The 18,267-nt window shown below is 37.4% G+C and overlaps 1 protein-coding gene across 1 annotated transcript; it reads right to left on the reverse strand.

Moving 5' to 3' along the window:
* Positions 1-8,573: 8,573 nt before the first annotated feature.
* LOC103707183 (RNA binding (RRM/RBD/RNP motifs) family protein) lies at positions 8,574-17,233 on the reverse strand. The gene is made up of 8 exons (XM_008791586.5): positions 17,102-17,233; positions 16,864-16,967; positions 16,602-16,677; positions 14,757-14,825; positions 14,599-14,661; positions 14,146-14,483; positions 13,182-13,305; positions 8,574-8,948 (listed from the first exon to the last, which is right to left on the reverse strand). Exons 1-8 carry the CDS (start codon positions 17,105-17,107, stop codon positions 8,928-8,930), a joined length of 801 nt encoding a protein of 266 aa, XP_008789808.1. The 5' UTR covers positions 17,108-17,233; the 3' UTR covers positions 8,574-8,927.
* Between the last annotated feature and the right edge of the window lie 1,034 nt (positions 17,234-18,267).

The raw sequence follows: 18,267 nt of genomic DNA on the forward strand, positions 1-18,267 counted from the left end.
CTAAAGAATGCTACTGGATGGTTTTCCTGACTTAGAACGCCTCCAATCCCGACTCCTGATGCATCACAGGCAACCTCGAAAACTTTGGAAAAGTCGGGTAATCTCAATATAGGTGCTTGTGTCATCTTGTCCTTAATCTCTCTAAAGGCCTTTTCAGCTGCCTTGGTCCACTCAAAATTTCCTCTCTTAAGGCAATCAGTCATGGGGGCGACAATTGTGCTGAATCCTTTAATGAATCTCCTGTAGAATGTGGCTAGACCATGAAAGCTACGAACGTCATGAATGTTTTTGGGTACTGGCCACTCGATTATGGATTTGACTTTTTCGGGATCGGCAGATACTCCTTCAGTGGTCACGACAAATCCTAAAAAGATAGTCCTATGTGTCATGAATTCACATTTCTTTCGATTAGCATAGAGGCTATCTTGTCTAAGTGATTGACAAACTTGTCTAAGGTGATTTAAGTGGTCATCTTTTGTTTTGCTATATATGAGAATGTCATCGAAATAGACCACTACAAACTTTCCAATGAATGTCCTTAAAACTTGGGTCATGATCCTCATAAAGGTACTAGGTGCGTTGGATAAACCGAAAGGCATCACTACCCATTCAAATAAGCCGTCCTTAGTCTTAAAGGCGGTTTTCCATTCATCCCCCGGCCTAATTCTTACTTGATGATAGCCACTCTTAAGATCGATTTTGGAGAATACCGTGGCTCCGGCCATCATATCTAACATGTCGTCTAGACGGAGAATAGGAAAACGGTATTTGACGGTAATCTTATTGATGGCACGACTATCTACACACATTCTCCAAGTGCCATCTTTCTTAGGGGTCAGAAGGGCAGGTACTGCACAAGGACTTAAACTCTCCCTAATGAACCCTTTCCTAAGTAACTCGCCAACTTGCTTTTGCAATTCTTGGTGCTCTGAAGGATTCATCCTATAATGGGGTAGATTGGGCAAGGTGGCTCCTGGAACTAGGTCTATGGCATGCTGAATGTCCCTTAAAGGTGGTAGGTTGTCAGGAAGATCTTTAGGAAATACATCTTTGAACTCCTCTAAGATTTCAACCACTTCTTGAGGGTGTGCTACTGGGGTTTGGTCTAGGGTCTCCTTAACAGCCAACATCCAAATGGGTGAACCTTCATTAATCTCTTGCTCTAATTCCTTAGCATTGATTAGGTTCAATCCAGGTTTCTTTTCCTTCAGACTACTACTAGCTCCCCTCTTAATGTTGTCCTTAGGTGGGGTAGGGTGAACTACAATTTTCTTTCCATTATGATTGAAGGAACATGAATTTGATCGTCCAAACAGGGTAGCATCATGATCGTATAGCCATGGTCTGCCTAGGATAATGCTACTTACTCCCATAGGAAGGACATCACACCATACCTTCTCCTGATAGGATTGGAATTGTATCTGGACTTGGCATCTAAGTTTAATGGGTATTGAGGTCGAATTTATCCAAGATACCTTATAGGGATTGGGATGGGGTACGGTAGGCAACCCTAAACTCTTGATGGTGTTGGTTGATATGGCATTGACACAGCTTCCACTATCTAAGATGATTTTGCAGGCTTTTTCTCCTATTTTGATAAAGGTTTGTAGGATGTTGGTCCTACGCCAATCTTCTTGTTCTTTAGCCTGGGTCAATATACATCTCACAACTCCTAGAAATTCAGACGTCTCAATGATTTCTTCCTCTTCTTCATATTCATCTACCAAATTGGTCTCTGCTTCGTAGACTTCTTCTCCATAATTCTCTAGGGTCTCAGGATCTTCTTCTTCTACTTCTCCTATGTGTAACGCTCTAGTGGGGCATTGGCTTGCATAATGTCCTATTTTATGACACCTAAAACAAGGGACATTGTTTTCCTTTCTACCTTCAGGGGCTTTTCCTTTGTCGTCCCTACGAGCCTGTGGAGTGATAGGATTGGGTCTGTGTGATGGGTTTGAACTTGGGTTTGGCCTGCTTCCAGGGTTGCTAATCCTATTGGGTTCAGGTCGTCGAAAAATGGGTCCCCTCTGGAATCGTTCGCAGTCTCTGGCAATCTGGTAGGCTTGGTCTAAATCATGAATTTTCCTTAAGAACAGTTCCCTTTGAATGTCCTCCTTAAGACCAGCTCTAAACCTAGATAGGGTTACAGCTTCTGACTCGACTATGTTGCACCTCATAGCGAACTCATCAAATTTGGCAATGTATTCAGATACAGTTTTCCCTCCTTGATTTAATCTTTGCCATTGATCTAGTAACCTCTGTTCGTAGGATAATGGGACGTATTTCTCTCTTAGCTTAATTTTCATCTGTCTCCATGTATTGATAGGTAGTTCTTCTCTTTGCCTAGTGATCCTCTCAATATTTCCCCAGTATAACCTTGCATGTCGTGTCAACCTAAGCTTGGCAAATTTGAATTTTCTTTCTTCCGACATTTCATACCACTCAAAATATTGATCCATGTCATTTTCCCAATCAATGTATACCTTAGGGTCTAGACTTCCTTCGAAGGAGGGTGCATCAAGTCTGATACTCCTAAGGGCTCGTTCATCCTGGTCTACATGATCCTGTTGTGGTCGTCGCTGATTATGTTCAGGAGTGAAAAGGTGGCGATGGGGTTGGGGTGTCAATTCAGGTTCCACGCGGGTCTGTTGATTTTCCTCTAGGGTTCCTAGCCTCTCCTCAACTTGATCAAACCTATTGTTCAATTGTTTGAACTGCTCAGTCATAGTCCTTAGGATGGTCTCAAGATTGGGGTCCATGGCTTCAATGGGTTGTGTATGTGATGGGTTGTAGGGTGATCCTGATCTAGTTGTCATACAAGGCTCAAGACAAAACAAAATGACTAGCCTATGCTAGGGTTTGCTAAATCTAAATCAAAGACTTATCTAATCAAAATTGGTTCACCACTTGCCCAGGCCAGTTGGACCAAGAGTTCGTGTAACCGCCATTAACCATACTTAGCTGACACCAACCGCTTAACGGGGCCACGCAGATAAGATGGTAGCCACGACCCTGATCGGAACTTTTCTAGACAGCAAGGAATTAGCCAAATTCAATTAGCCTAAAGACTCGTTGTGGTTTCTAAGTTAAGTTGGCTAGTTGAGTTTTAAATTAGGCTTAGGTTCTAGATTTATGAGGGTGGTTGTTTTGGGCTAAGGAAAGGTGATGAAATCCTTCCCTTATGTTGCAATTAGAGTGCCCTTAATATGATTTATGATGGATGCAACTATTTTAAATGTCCACATAAGTTGAGATTTAAAATTTCAAATTTCAAATTTCGAATTTAAACTTTTGAATTTTGAATTTCAGATTTGAATTTTAGTTTTCAGCTTTTGAATTTCAAATTTCAAATTTCAAGTTTAAATTTCAAATTTAAATTTTGAATCTCAAATTTTTTTGGTTTCAATTTAAGTTCCCATTTTTAATTTCGAATTTTGAATTTCAAATTTGGATTTCAGATCTAATATTTCAAAATTTCAAGTTTTGAAATTCGAATGCAAAAGTCATATTGGAAATTTCAGATTTGGAAATTTTAGATTTGGAAATTTCAGATTTGGAGCCCAAACCTAGAATTTCAAATTTAACTTTGAACTTGTTAACTTCAAATCCTAAATTTGTGGAGATCAGATCTCAACTTTAATAACTAAAATTCGGAATTAAAATTTGAAATATTCAGATTTAATTCATAAACTTAATAAGGCATGCAAACTAGGATTTTGGCATCAATGGATTTTAGGAAAGTGCAGAAATTTCAGCAAGTGCAGAATTTCAGCATAATCAATGTGCGTGTCCTAATTAACCTGGCTCTGATACCAAAAATGATGCGGGATGAATGCGAGGGATTTAAACATAAGGATTATCAGTAAGTTATGTTGATTAACTAGCCTAATAGCAGCAGAAAATTCAGTCACATATGGGATAAGAAAACATTAACATGAGCATAGTAATTTCAAGACTAGTTACCCGCATGTACTAATTCATTTAGGACTTAGAAGAATGGACCGTTGTGGTTGAGAAACCACTTGATTAGGACACTTCCTTCAATAAATCAGACCTAGAGTTGAGGTTTACCAAACATTGAACTTCTGGATTTTTTTTGGAGGAGGATCCTTGATCTCACTCTTGAAGGTTGATGATTGGATGACCAAGCTTCATCTTCCGTTGCAACAGGGCCCTTTCGCTATTGGTTTGGAAGGATAATTGACCCAATGACATGGAGTACTTTAAGGACCTGCAAAGAAACAGGGATTAGAACTTTGGCGTGAGAGGGGAATGGAAATCACAAAAGAAAAAGGAGGCGAGAGGAGGTAGGACAATGGTGGATGTGGTTGTAGCTTTAGGGCCTCACGCCCAACTTGGAACAAGGGCCTCACGCCCAACCTTCTCTCAAGGTGACGAAGCAAGATTGCTAAGGAAGAAAGAAGCATTTTTTATTCATTCATCAATTGAAATTACAAGATATCATGAGGAGGTATTTATAGACTTTCCTCATGATTTGAAATTTAAACACATAATGAATGGCGCTCCACATTTGAAGGCTTGGTTGCTAGAGAAAAAGAAAGAAAGTTGGCCGACTTTAAGGGGGAGGATTTGAAAAGTTGTTGGCTCCCATTTGAAATTTTCTTGCATTTAAATTGTGGCCGACCTCTTGGACTTTGAATTTGGGTGACGTGTCAACTTGTATGAGGTGGCATGGTGATTGGTTCTTCTGATGAGGTGGCATGACGTTGCATTGGTTTCTTTGATGAGATGATGTGGTCGGCTCCTTATGCTTGACTTCATCCTGGTTGGCGTGCTTCCATTGGTTGGAGTGGTGGTGAGGTGGCCAGCTGATGTTGATGTGGATGCCGAGGTGGTGCTCCAAGGGTGTGCAAAGGTGGTGGTAGAAACATGCAACATGTCCTGACTTGGCTTGCTTTCTGACTTATTGAGGCTTGCTTTCTGACTTATTGAATTTATTTACAGGACTCGATCAAAGCCACAGTGACCTTGAGTTAATTGATTGGAGTCTTTTCTGGATTCTGGTGCCCGCACCACATAGCCCATATGGAATGAAAACTTAGTATATTTAATATGCATTCTTGAAATGAACGGGTGGGTTAGGGCTCTGGACTAGCCATGTTATTGTGGATTGCCATTCATAAGCTAGAGGGTGACATTATCGATTATTTAAAGACCCATGTGACCATGTTTTTAGTCCTACATTGATTGGCGCAGTCGGGGTAGATTGCTGAATTTTTTTGTGGATGATAGCTAAATCTCTCTCTTTTTTCCGCAATTGAATGCTAGGGTTTATGCTTATTGGATATGGGGAGGAAGAGGATTAGGGCTAGGTTTCAGACTTGAAACTTAGGAGGATTGTGTTTTGAAGGGTTTAGGGCTATGGCGTGATGAATGTTGGCGTATGGCTGCTGGATTTGTGTACTGCAGAATTTCAGAATCCCCATTGGAAAAAGACTCTTATATGGCACGAGATTATGGGAGAATTAAGAGTTACAAATTAATTAGAAACTCTCTAGATCTGATGGCATGATGATGGGTGATTATGAACCGAAGGAATCAAATGATTGGGGAGTGTAAAAAAAAATCTACGGTTCAAAGGCTATTCTATGGTGCGGTTGAAATTGCAGCAGAATTCTTCCAATGAAATTTCCTAATGAGATGACTTGGTTATGTGATATGAGTCGTGTTATGAAGGGTCTATGGCCTATGTTTGTGATCTGAAACTTATGGAATTTTATGGCGGATGAATACAACGATGAGAGTATGGCAGCAATGACAAGTAACAATGGTAATGGAAATAATTAGGAACTATGATAACTATGGGTTGAATGTAAGAGTCTCACTTATATTCAAAACCCAAGAGGTTTCTTGGCGTCTCACTTAGAAAGAAGTAGGGTCCCTTGGCGTCTCACCAACGAGGAAAAATAGAAGCCTCTCGCCTTTTCAAACTCAAGCAATTGCAAGCCAAAAGATTTTTCCCTTTATTCAATTGTTTCACCTCCTTAAATAGATGAGGCGTGGGCTTACATGGAACTCTTTTAGACCAGATCAAACTCTAATAATTAAAGCTACGTGACACTCCTAAACAACCAAGGATTTAACCCAAATAGACTCCTCGTGCCATGGACTTCACATGTGGAGGATTAAGGGATATCTCATACGGATTGGACTAGGTCAAGGGTGCCACATGGTGGATTAATCTTCTTTAGACTAAGTGAAAGCAAATTCTCAATCCTAATCCTTCCACATGTGGAGACACTTGGCACTTGGATAACCTTTGACCAAGTCAAGGATTGCTACCTCATGGCGTGTGGAAATCCACTTGGCTTTGACCCATTCAACCTATGGCGTGGACCCTAGAATGATGCCACTTGGCATTCCAATACAAGGATTCAATTAGGTGCCACTTAGCAACCAATTACATGAACTCAATAGAAAATTCAAATCAAAATTACAACTCAATTTAAGACTCAATCTAGGACCCAATGTGAGAAATCAAACCAAACCCTAACTAGAGGATCCAATCCTCACATACAAAGACTCAAAATAACTTGACGCCTAATGTTGGACTCATGACTCAAAAAGGAAATAGATTCAATTCAATGTGATTTGGCACTCCATGGTTAGCCTCTATTTCCATGCTCGCCCCATGATTCAATTAGGCTCATGAAGGGCTCATGCTCTTGATTGGCTCGATTAGCCTAAAGGATGAAGACTCGATCTCCACACGCGCCCCATGAATCAATTGGGCTCAATATAATTGGAACTCCTTGAACCTCATGTAATTTGAGTCCCTTTTAAGGAAGGAACTTAATCATCTTACACGCTTTCAGCTTGGGCTCGTGCTCCTGCATCAATTCTCCCATGCTGAGAAGAACTCGACTCCATCGAGTTTGGGCTGAGTTGAAGATTCCTAGCCTAAGTAAAATTGGTCTACTGCATGGGCGTCAGTTGCTTGGCACGGGATGCATGACTCGGCTAGACGGGATGCGTGACTCGAATGAACTAAGACGTGAGTCCAGTGCGGGCTGACTACGATGCCAAACCGTTGCACACTCTGATATGGGTGCACACACTTGGCATGGGATGACCTCCTCTGAAATTTCAAATCCGATTTCCTCACGGATCGTTGCTGAAATTGGCTCTTCTTTGGCCACTAGCAGATCTCAATTTTCTGCATCAATGGGTTCTTCAGTGGCCATCTACTGATCCGAATTTTCTACTGCAGAAACTTCGGATTGCTTGATTTTTACTGCTGCAGAATTTTCAATTTGCTGTGTTCCTGCTGCTGCTGAGTTTTCAGAACCCTCTTCCTTGGCGATCGATGCAAACATGGTCCCGAATTCATAATTGATCTCTGCTGAATTTTCTAAACTATCTTTCTTGGGCAATTCTTGTAAAGTTACATCAGGAAAATCAGTAAAAATAGGTTCAAATTTAGATAAGTTCACCTCTAAAATTTTATCTTCCACGTTGGTTTCCTCCTTGTCCTCATTCTCAACAAGTATAGGGAGAACTTCAGGGAAAAGGTAAGGGACCTCGGTGGCAGGGACATCATCAGACGATGCTGTTGAATTCTCAAAATCAGCATCAAGATCTTCTTCTTCGTACACCTCGGTTCCTTCATTTACTCTGCTTCTTTCAATATCAGTGGGCTGAGGAGGAACATCAGAAGGCTCTATGATCTCATCCTTCTCATATACCAACGCGAAATATTGGTCTTTGGTGGAGCAAACGATGATGGAATGGCCTCGACTGCCTTACTTGTAGCAATCCGTAGGGTCCTTTCCTTGCGGCATGAATTGGGGCATAGGTCCTTTGCCCCTTTCATTCATTGGTCCTTACCTTTTTTTTTTCTTTTTTTTTTCTTTTTAATTTACCTGAGAAAATCATCTTTGAATTCTTCATGGAAATTGTATCCATGAAGAAGACATTCTAAGAGGTTGCATCTCTGAGTCCACTCAAGTTGTCGTCCTCATCAGTTGCATCATCCAACTTAGATATTGCTGTAGCAGCATCATCATCTGCATCAACCCAGAACTTCACCCTTGTCACTTTGTCGAATTCGAAATGGACATCACCTTCACAGAAAGATTCTACCGACCCTGCCATATGCCTCAGGACACAACAATAATAAGACTGGATTTAGCCTGTATTCCGACCCCACAAGGTCAGCTCGGCAAGACTGGATTGTTGGCCCTCATTTCAACCCTCACAAACTCTTGAATATTTCCAAAGCAGGCACTGAAGAGAATTGGGAATTGGTGGTAGATATCTCAATTACTAGAGGAAGAAAGTATAATAACTACAACATTTTCAAGTGGTGTTTCAGTTTTCCTATACTAATCCAAATATTAGTGCTCATATTAGCATGCCAAAATCATTACTCCCTGAGCTGGATTAGAACAATAATAGCTGCTCGTAATATAGCATGGAATCTTATTGCCACATAGGAGCAAATTGGACCAAATACACAAATATTTAATATGAATTTCGACCTTTTCGTAGGCATACAAGATGCTAGATCACACGATTCATTAAGTAGATCCTGTAAACAACATAACATGAGATTTGGAGAAAAAGAAGACACAAGGTTTCTTGGATCATCATTTTCCAGAAAGAATGCATTCCAGTATTACAACACAATACACGCAGTTTCATCTACTCAAAATATGGCACTAAAACCCAAATCAATACAGGGGGGGGAATTAATAAGAGGAAAAGAAAAAAGAAAAAGAAAAAAAAGTTACATAGCTAAACATACATATTTATGCAAGGCAATCAACAACAATGAGAGATAACTGCACTCATCTTGCAGCCACCAGCACCGGGGATCTGAGCTATAGGCCAAATGACATGCTGAAAATATCCTTCAATAATTCCCTTCGGGAGTGACAGTTTTCTGCCACACCAAATTATCTAGCTTATGCAGCAACAGCTGGATCCTGTGTTGTTAAAGACAGAAATATATAAATATATGAGAGAGAGAGAGAACAGTGGTAGTTAACACGAAAACGCTATTAGAAATACATCGCATAAACTGCGCAAAGATCTAATAGTCCTATTTGGTCTTTGACAACAATGCACCGTATCAACTTTTCACTACAGAGCACTTGGCCAGTTCTCATATCCAAACAATCGATGATAACTGTCTGGTTTAGAATCAAAATACACAATGGTACAAGGAGATGCATACTTAAACCACAATTAGTGATCAGGTAAGAAAAGATAAAATCTATTAAAGACATTTTCCAGATCAAGAAGAAGAGACTACAGGACCCAAGGAGAACCAACCTGAATGAATACCATTAACACAGGATAATTGCTAATTGTTACATCTAGCATGGAAGTAATGCATGAAAAAAACATGTACACATTACAAAACAATTTAACTGTAAGATCGTAAGAAAAAGGAGATAAATCCGCATTTTGGAAGAAAGTAGAATTTATAGGCTGTAACATGCCGGCCACAAATTGGAACACATGCTTTCCTTTTCAGGAAAAGACTGCTCGACATAATTGAACTGTGAAGGCCAGCAAGTAAAATGAGACTCCATTTTAAATGGGTGAACTTTTGATACACAATTAAGAGGTTACAATGCAGTAAACAATCTTTTACCAATTTCTTTTGGTTTGTAAAATAGAAAATTAATGATTCAATAATAAAATTAAAAAAAAACATATTGCATTAACTGCAATGCTGTGCATACAGACAAACCATTTCATAAATCCACAAATATTCATCATATGCTTGTGGCATGGGCAATGGCTTAATATACCTGTGGTATAAACAGCAAAACCAGCAAATATAACCTCAAAGCATTCATGTTACCAAGTCCTTTATAAAGATGCACTTGCTCACTAGGACATTCAGGCACTTTTGATAGATCTATGATGTAAAATGTATTCAACAATGAGTTTTAGAGGCAATTACATCAGCAAAATCAGGCCACATAGTGACTGTTAAGAAGATCAATTATAAATAGCGTAGTTTGCCGGCTTTCCGAAATTACAACAGTGCTGCCAGAAAGTTTTGGAGTCAAGTCACAGATTTTCTTCAGGTCATTATTTCCTTTGCAGGAGGAGGTCACCATAAGTCAGTAACTAATTGTGAACAGATCGGTGTTGAAATCCAATAGAATTAAAATTAGATATTCTTTTATTACCCCAGATTGAAAAGTGTTCCCCTTTATAACTTGAGTGGAAGTGGGATCTGAAAGTCTATTAAAGGAAGGAGGTATAAGGGCCGCAATGAGGAGAAAACTTCTATCAAGAAAATATCCTTTTAAGCTTCTCTTCACTGTCCATCAAAGGGGAAAAGGACAAGCTCTTGTGAATTCATGGGACCCCATTTCTGAGCCATGTCGTGAACTCAAAGACATCATGATCTTATCCGTTCTATCGACAGTGATCTTGTTTCCATGTTCTTCCCTTCATAAATTCAGAATAAGAGAATCTGTTCATCTGTGAATCGCAAATATCATGATCTTATCAGTTCTATTGAAAATGATCTTGTGTCCACGTCTTCACTGCATGAATCTAGAATAAGAGAATTTGTACATCTATGAAGCATGGTACTTCCCAAGAGTAGCCAATGCCATTGCTCATAAATACCAAAACACTGACAAAAGCCATGTATGGATCAATAAGTGTTAGATAAGTATCAATTTGTTCTTCAAAAATCATTAGTAGAAAATGCTGCATAAATAAGAATCAGTCGTGTCTCAAAATACTTTTAGGTATGGCTGAAAAACGGATTGGATACTGGTATATTCATATTTGTATCCATCTTTTTTTACAAATACGATTATGATACGGATATTAAATGGATATCAAAATTAGTATCCATATTTGTTCTGAAAGGATATAGATACATGTCGGATATTGGTTATATCTATAATTTTTTATCCATATAAGGATATAAGTCGGATATTATTCAGATATAAATTGGATTTTAGTGGAATTCAATGATCAAAATTAGCATTAATTATATAATCATAAGGACGGGAACAAAATTTACTATGCAGATCGCACGAGACGCATAATTAACTATGGATCTAAGGCATATTTATTATACCTGCATCGAGACTGACTTGGTCGTTCAGGTCATTAGTTCGATCGAGTTTGTATTAAAATATTAAAAATCAAAAATTATTTAAAATAAAATGTTATATAAAAATATTAATATTTTTTTACATCAAATACTATCATTACTCTTAGTTATATCATAAATAAAATAATCATGAATTATATATTTATCAAAATTTAGTAAGACAAGTCATATATAAATGTAGGAACACATAGAAGTTATTAATATTTTAAATATTTTTAACAGTAAAGCTTTGAATAAATTGATATTTTAAATATTTTATTATAACTATCATATTATTATATAATATATTATATAATAACCAATATATTTATTTAATATTATTCTATTATAATTTTTATTTTATTTACAATTTTATTTCTTATCTTTTATTATATTACTATAAATATAAGTATATGTATATATCTTTACAATTGAATTAATTTAATTGAATAATAAATATTTTCATATTGAATAAATACTTGGATTATTTCATACTAAATAAATAATTTGAATCAATATTAAAATATTAACCAATTTGTTGATTAATTTGACTTCACATGTGCATCTCCCATGATAATGATTGTTGAAAGAGAAATCAAAGTCTTTTGAATTTTTCTCATGATTAGGTAATATTGTATAGAATAAAACAAAGCAAATCCTACTTTTATTTTTTATCAAAGAGAAAAGGTTTATTTTTATAAAAATAATGATCAAAACATAAAATATTGTACATCAAATTGTTATTTAATCACATGAATTCGTACGAATAAGTTAAATAAACTATCGATATGAAGTAGAAAGCATTTGTAGCTTGGTGATTAAGCACTTAGACATATGAATCAAAGGTCAATGGTTCAAATCCTAGGACTTGTGGTTTATTTTAGAGAATTCTTACCGGATATTCGGATCTCAATCTGGCACAATTTATAAGCTAACATCCAAATTCGGATCTGGATTTGATCAGATACTAGAATTGTTATCCGAATCTGAACCAAATCGGATTTGGAAACAGATACAATAGGATTATATCCAAGCCACTTTCAGCCATACTTTTGGGAGTTTTCACATTACAAGTCAGATCAAGTCGAGCACATTCAACACCCAAACCTACATTCAATTAAGGTATATAGAACTTTTTCTAACTCTCATCCTTGTATGCCCCTTAAACTAGAGACTCGGAGATAGAAATAGAAGGGGACCTACAATTATATGTCAGTAATTAGCTATGGAATGGTTTTTTTCAATCACTTATAGACTTTGGTAGACCCTTTTTGGTCATCTTTAAATCATTTTGAAAATTTCGTTATTAGCTTTGTTAAATGAATTTCTACCACTTGTGGAGAAACCTTATCTTAATCAACAAGCTAATTAATTCTAAATATGGATCTGCTTCATTGCTTGAGGTATGGTCCATCAGAGTACATGGATGCTGCACCATTGACTCTAGACATGACATCAACCTACTAATCAATGTCAATTGATGGTCAAAATAACTTCAAACAAGTGCTTACCATGAGACCTAGAAGCGAATTGCCAACTTGTTGGCTATGCCCTTAAGATCATGCAAGAGTCCGCTAGAATTGGATTTGCAAAGTATTGATATATTTCTAAGATACATTTGAAAAAAAATATTCTTATATGTTAAAGAGTTGTAGTTTGTATTTTAGAATATAGGTTTTGTGACTGCAATTGGGCTTCACCTTTCCTTCAAAAGACTATTTAAAAAAGTAAGACTTATTGATTCTACAATGACAAAAGCATCAAAAACTACTAGATGGCTTGACCTGAAGTTCATGATGATGAAGTAGCATGGTTTGGCTTTTTATGTGAGAGTCAATCATTTATAGGCTTCTGTAATCTGTCTGCGAGGCAGTTCTTGCTCTTTGACAAATTCACAGAACATCAAGTTACTATTCTTTGTAACTTGAGCTATTCACAATTAATACTGGTTTGTCTTAAAAGGAAAAGATAACAATCTTCTGTCAATATGCAATATTGAAGACTTCAGGTTTTTGAATCTCAAAAAAACATCTGCAAGTTCTGCAAGTGTAACTCAAGCATTATCATCTATAAATTATTATCTCACCTTTGCAGTTAAATTTGAGACTGCCAGCTGGAACTTCTCTCTTGTTTTTGTACTCGCAACATGGCCAGCCTTTGCCACCTTGCCGAAAGCACCATTTAACCAAGCTGTTCCAGCAGTTACATACCTATACATCCAAATCACACCAGATCAGCAATTGACCGTGCGATCCACGCTGAGGAGTTTTGTTCATTGTGCATTTATGGATAAAAGTGCAACAAGAGGAGCTAGAAAACAACAGATACGAGAATATGGTATAGCAATTCAGACCAAAAGAAAATTGTCATAGTCCACCAAGATAATTTTAGTGAAGCCCACAACAAAATATTAATAATATCAGGCAGATAAATCACTTTCCAGATGAAAAATTGCTTGCAATATGAAGCAAACAATTCAACAAAATCAAGCTTACTCAATTGGCAAACAAATCAACACAGATTAATAACCATTTCTACCTGACCATTGGAAGATTCACCATAAAAAGCCTCAAATCAAGATTGCTGGTAAATTAACCGGGGGAAACAAGACATAAACAGGATGCAGGAAATAGGTACCAGAAATAATTCACAGATAAGCAAAGAAAATGATTGCTTAAAACATGAGTGAAACTTGTGGAAAATGTATGGGAACCACAGCAAACCACAAAAGAAACCAACCAGAAAGTGGTTTCTTAGTAATTTTAAGATGCACGATAAGTTTTTCTAGCAGCCTTTTGCACTTATTTGGGTTCCCTGAGCATTTCTTGCAGGCATTTCCACTCTGGACAGACCTAACAGGATCTGTTTGCCAAGGACTCTCGTTAACTGCACATAAGACAGCCTTGAACACCATGCTAATTTTCAGTCTGTTCTCCTCATAGAAAAATACCTGAGTTAGCAGACTGGCCATTCCCCTTCTTTCAGCACTTTATTTTAAATTATTCCGCGACATGGTTCAAATGTTTCTTTATGAGGGAATAATAAAGTACCTGCTAGTTTTGACAGCTGTGCCAGTATCATTCAACTTTTGCTCTGCTACAGTTAAGGCGGCCATTGTTTTATCAGACACATGCAGCTTTTGATCCACAGATTTCACTTTCTCATTCACAACTGAGAATCCAACTGTTATTTTCTCTGAAAGGCCAACCCGCCTATCAAAGGAAATCACCTTTGCTGATGCACTGGCCGTCAACCGATGCTTCTCATCAAATGCTTTAGCTTTAGTCAAAGCATCTTGTCTGATTGCTGAACCCTTTGCTAGCATATTTGTCACAACATCATGAGCTTTACCGACATAGATCCGTCCACCAGTAGGACTACTATTAGTCTGCATAGAAGAGAAAGGTCATTATTTTCCTCCAACCAAAAGATCATGAGTACAGAAAGTAACCTATACAACGTTGCAGGGTTTGAGTAAAAATTATACTGGAGTTTACAGACACCTCAACAGTTGCTGCACCATTTCCAACAGAAGCTGCACTTGTCATCTCATTAACCATAACTTGCTGCATGAATTCCAATAAAGATCATATAACCAGTCAAACAACTAAAGTAATTTAGCCGGAAAATTGAATATCATAAAAGTAGGTATTTATTATACCTCCTCGACTCTAGGGACATAATTTTCAGCAGGACTTACACTCACAATCTGATCTACTATCGTAGCTCCCTGCAAAAGACAATGAGAATGTAAATATCACTTTGAAGAAAACAATCAAGCCCTTAAATGACATTATTCTGAAGGCAGTTCCAACCATCAATTAGGAAATATCTTTAGTCAATTGAATATACTAGCGTGCAAGAAAACTGATAAAGTATCACTAATCAACACTTTGATTATAACACACAATCCAAAGAAACTATAAAAAATCATGCTGGATAATGCAATTCAATTAAATAGTGATTTCTATTCCACTTGTTTAACACCCGCTGACATAATCAAATAGAACAGTTAGTGGGGTTCAGAAACTATGAAGTCATCTGTGTAGAGGCAGCCTCATAGCGGATAATGAAATTCAATTAAATAGTGATTTCTATTCCACTTGTTTAACACCTGCTGACATAATCAAATAAAACAATTAGTGGGGTTCAGAAACCATGAAGTCATCTGTATAGAGGTAGCCTCATAGTGGACAATGAAATTTGATTAAATAGTAATTTCTATTCCACTTGTTTAACACCTGCTGATATAATCAAATAAAACAATTAGTGGGGTTTAGAAACCATGAAGTCATCTGCATAGAGGTAGTCTCATAGTTCAAGAGCCAGAAAAAATTAAATACAGAGAAATGGTGCTCACAGCCTATTGCCCTGCAGTTCTTAGTTATCTCAAAGGGATGAGAGACACCTCATGTCAATACAGTGCCACCTATATCAGTACAAATCACCTTGGATTTCCTCCACATTCAGGAAGACTATAAAACAGGCAACATGATAAGCTTCTTCTAACTATCATTTCCCATAAGGTGTATTCCCTCACCATATATCTTCTCTAACAAATGTTCTTTGATCTTCCTTCTCATAAGGAAACAGATTCCCATGTCAGAGCCCTCTTTGCTTTCCATAGCATGCCCCCAAATTGAGATACCAAGAAGGAAATGAGCACCAAACATTCCCACTCCCTACAATCTATGCAATTTTTTCTAAAGATAATATTTTGCCAAAAATCTACTCAATCATTACCAAGCTTTCATGACCATTTATCAGGCAGCACATCATAGACCTCATGTACTCTTCATACCGTCATTACACTTTCCGTTTCTTTTCTCGAAGTTAAAATATATAGCTTGCAATCTACAAAATAATGATGCTGAATTCAAAAAGACAGCAGATAAACTCATAGTAGCATGGACTCATACATTCGATGCCTCCAATTCTGCACAAATACATTTTTTATATATTTAAACAAATGTAGAAAGCCCACATCTGCAAGGCATTTTCCTACATATACTGATAACACTATCACCGACTCGTTTTCTGAAGGTCTATTGTTAGCTTCATGAGAACACTCAAAATTTTTGAGGAAAATGTTAAGCCAATTATTTTATTTTTGAGAAAACACTCTCAATAACACCAGGCATTTCCTCCAGGCCCATCAAACACTTCAGATGCAATACATAACCAACAACAAACATAACTCCATGATGACAACCATAGCAACAGCAGAACAAAAACTAAATACAAGACAGCAGTCGCATACGAAAATGCAACACAAATGTATCAAAAAATGCAGTTAAAAGTTTACAGATTACAAAAGGGATGCAATCATATGGTTCACAACAAGTTGTCAGAATATCGAAATTTTACTCCTCATTAATGTGCCATACCACCAAAAAGAATCTTCATGAGCTTTCCTTCCGTTTATTCAAAAAAAAAAATAAATAAATAATATAACAAGATTAGACATTAATGGGAACAAGTAAATCAATAAAAAGAGTGAAATTACCGATAGCAGCAATGCGATCTCGAGCGCCTTCGGATCTTTGAACGTAACGAACGCAATCCTCCGACTCCCAGCATCACTGCTCCAATTAAAACCCACAACGTTAGAAGAATCCTAATTCATGACAAGGCATCTAAACCTTAACCATAATCAAACACAAAAACTAGCCCAATCCCCACTTGCATCCAGACACCCAACAAAAAATTTTCCAAAACAGAGGAGAAAAAATAAAAGAAAGAAAGAAAAAAGAGCTAAAGAATCTGACCACCAGATCTCGACGTGATCGATGTCGCCGGAAAAGGAGAAGAACTCCCGAATCTCCCTCTCCCCGGCCAGATCTGAGATATTCCCGACCTGAACCGTCCTCGTCTGCGCAAAATATCACCAAAAATCCATAGCAAGAACGAAAAATTCCTCAAAAAATGTATCAAAGAGAGGCACAGATCAAACGAAAATCTATAAAAAAAATCACAAAATTTCAGGGATTGTTCGCTGCTTCTCACCTGCATCCCTCTTTCAAAGAAACTCAAAGAAAAGCGAAAAAAGTCTTTTATTAGGGTTCGTTTCGATCTCCGCCTAACAGTCTCTCTCTTCCACTCCGTGAAGCGCTATATGAAGAGGAAGGGGGAAGGAACAGCGAACTAAGAGCCCTCAACGTTTGATTATATATCGGAAACACCCCTGCCCTTTTGGATGAGAAACATCCTTAAGGGGTATCAATGTAATTTATGACAAATTCTAGGGTGGTTATATAAATGAGCAATCGGATCCTTTGCTTCGCGATGGCGACTTAGCTGACCTGTAAGCTTGTCCCACCGGCAATGTCCATGCCTTTCGTATGCAAAAAGAGATGGAAAAATATGGTCCCTCAGATTTAATTTCAACGGTAATGATCAGATAACTCCGATGGGTCCCACTTGATTTAATCTGAGCTGTTCGGTGAAGTCATTTACCTGAGCGTGAAGAGTACTCACATTCCATCCTACGTCAGTACATGACATGGAAACCTGCGGCGGCTTTGTAAATATTTTTGTATTTTTTAGTAACAGTAGCTGCACCATTTTGACACACACAATCCCACACCCACTCTCACTTTGGTGGAGCCACCTTCCAATTTTGAAAACCATTACATCTCATTATGATCGGAAAAATAATGTCTATTATTTGCTCAGATGTATGTTTTTTTGGATATACGATACTAACTATTGTAAAAGAAAATAACAAAGAATTGTAAAAACTAATGGTATCTTTTTGTTCATATCGGCATTCTTTACCTGATAAATGATTAGCTTTTGCAGCTTACGAGTATAATTGAATTGAAAAACATAAATCAGGTTCTGTATTCTTGTTACATATAACAATAAAAGCTGTTAACTACAGCTGTTAATTAGTTATTTACATAGATAACAAAATATGATACCACCAGGCACCAAGGCTGCTACAGGGGTTGGTATGATAATAAGAACTTTTAAAACTTAGGTGGCAGGGCATGATGAGCTGCAGCATTTTGTTTTACTTGTATTGCTGTAAAGCAAGACAAAATACAAAGTTAATATATGTATAAAATATCTCCTCCAAAAAATTGAAAAAAATGATGTACAGTTGGTAGATGTCATCAATATTGAATTAAAATTTCTCTACTTCTCCTCCTCCCTGTCCCATCATCTCG

The sequence above is a fragment of the Phoenix dactylifera genome, chromosome 5, assembly GCF_051530095.1.
Source record: "Phoenix dactylifera cultivar Ajwa chromosome 5, Ajwa_hap1_PhDact_Kaust_v1.1, whole genome shotgun sequence".
NCBI lineage: Eukaryota > Viridiplantae > Streptophyta > Magnoliopsida > Arecales > Arecaceae > Phoenix > Phoenix dactylifera.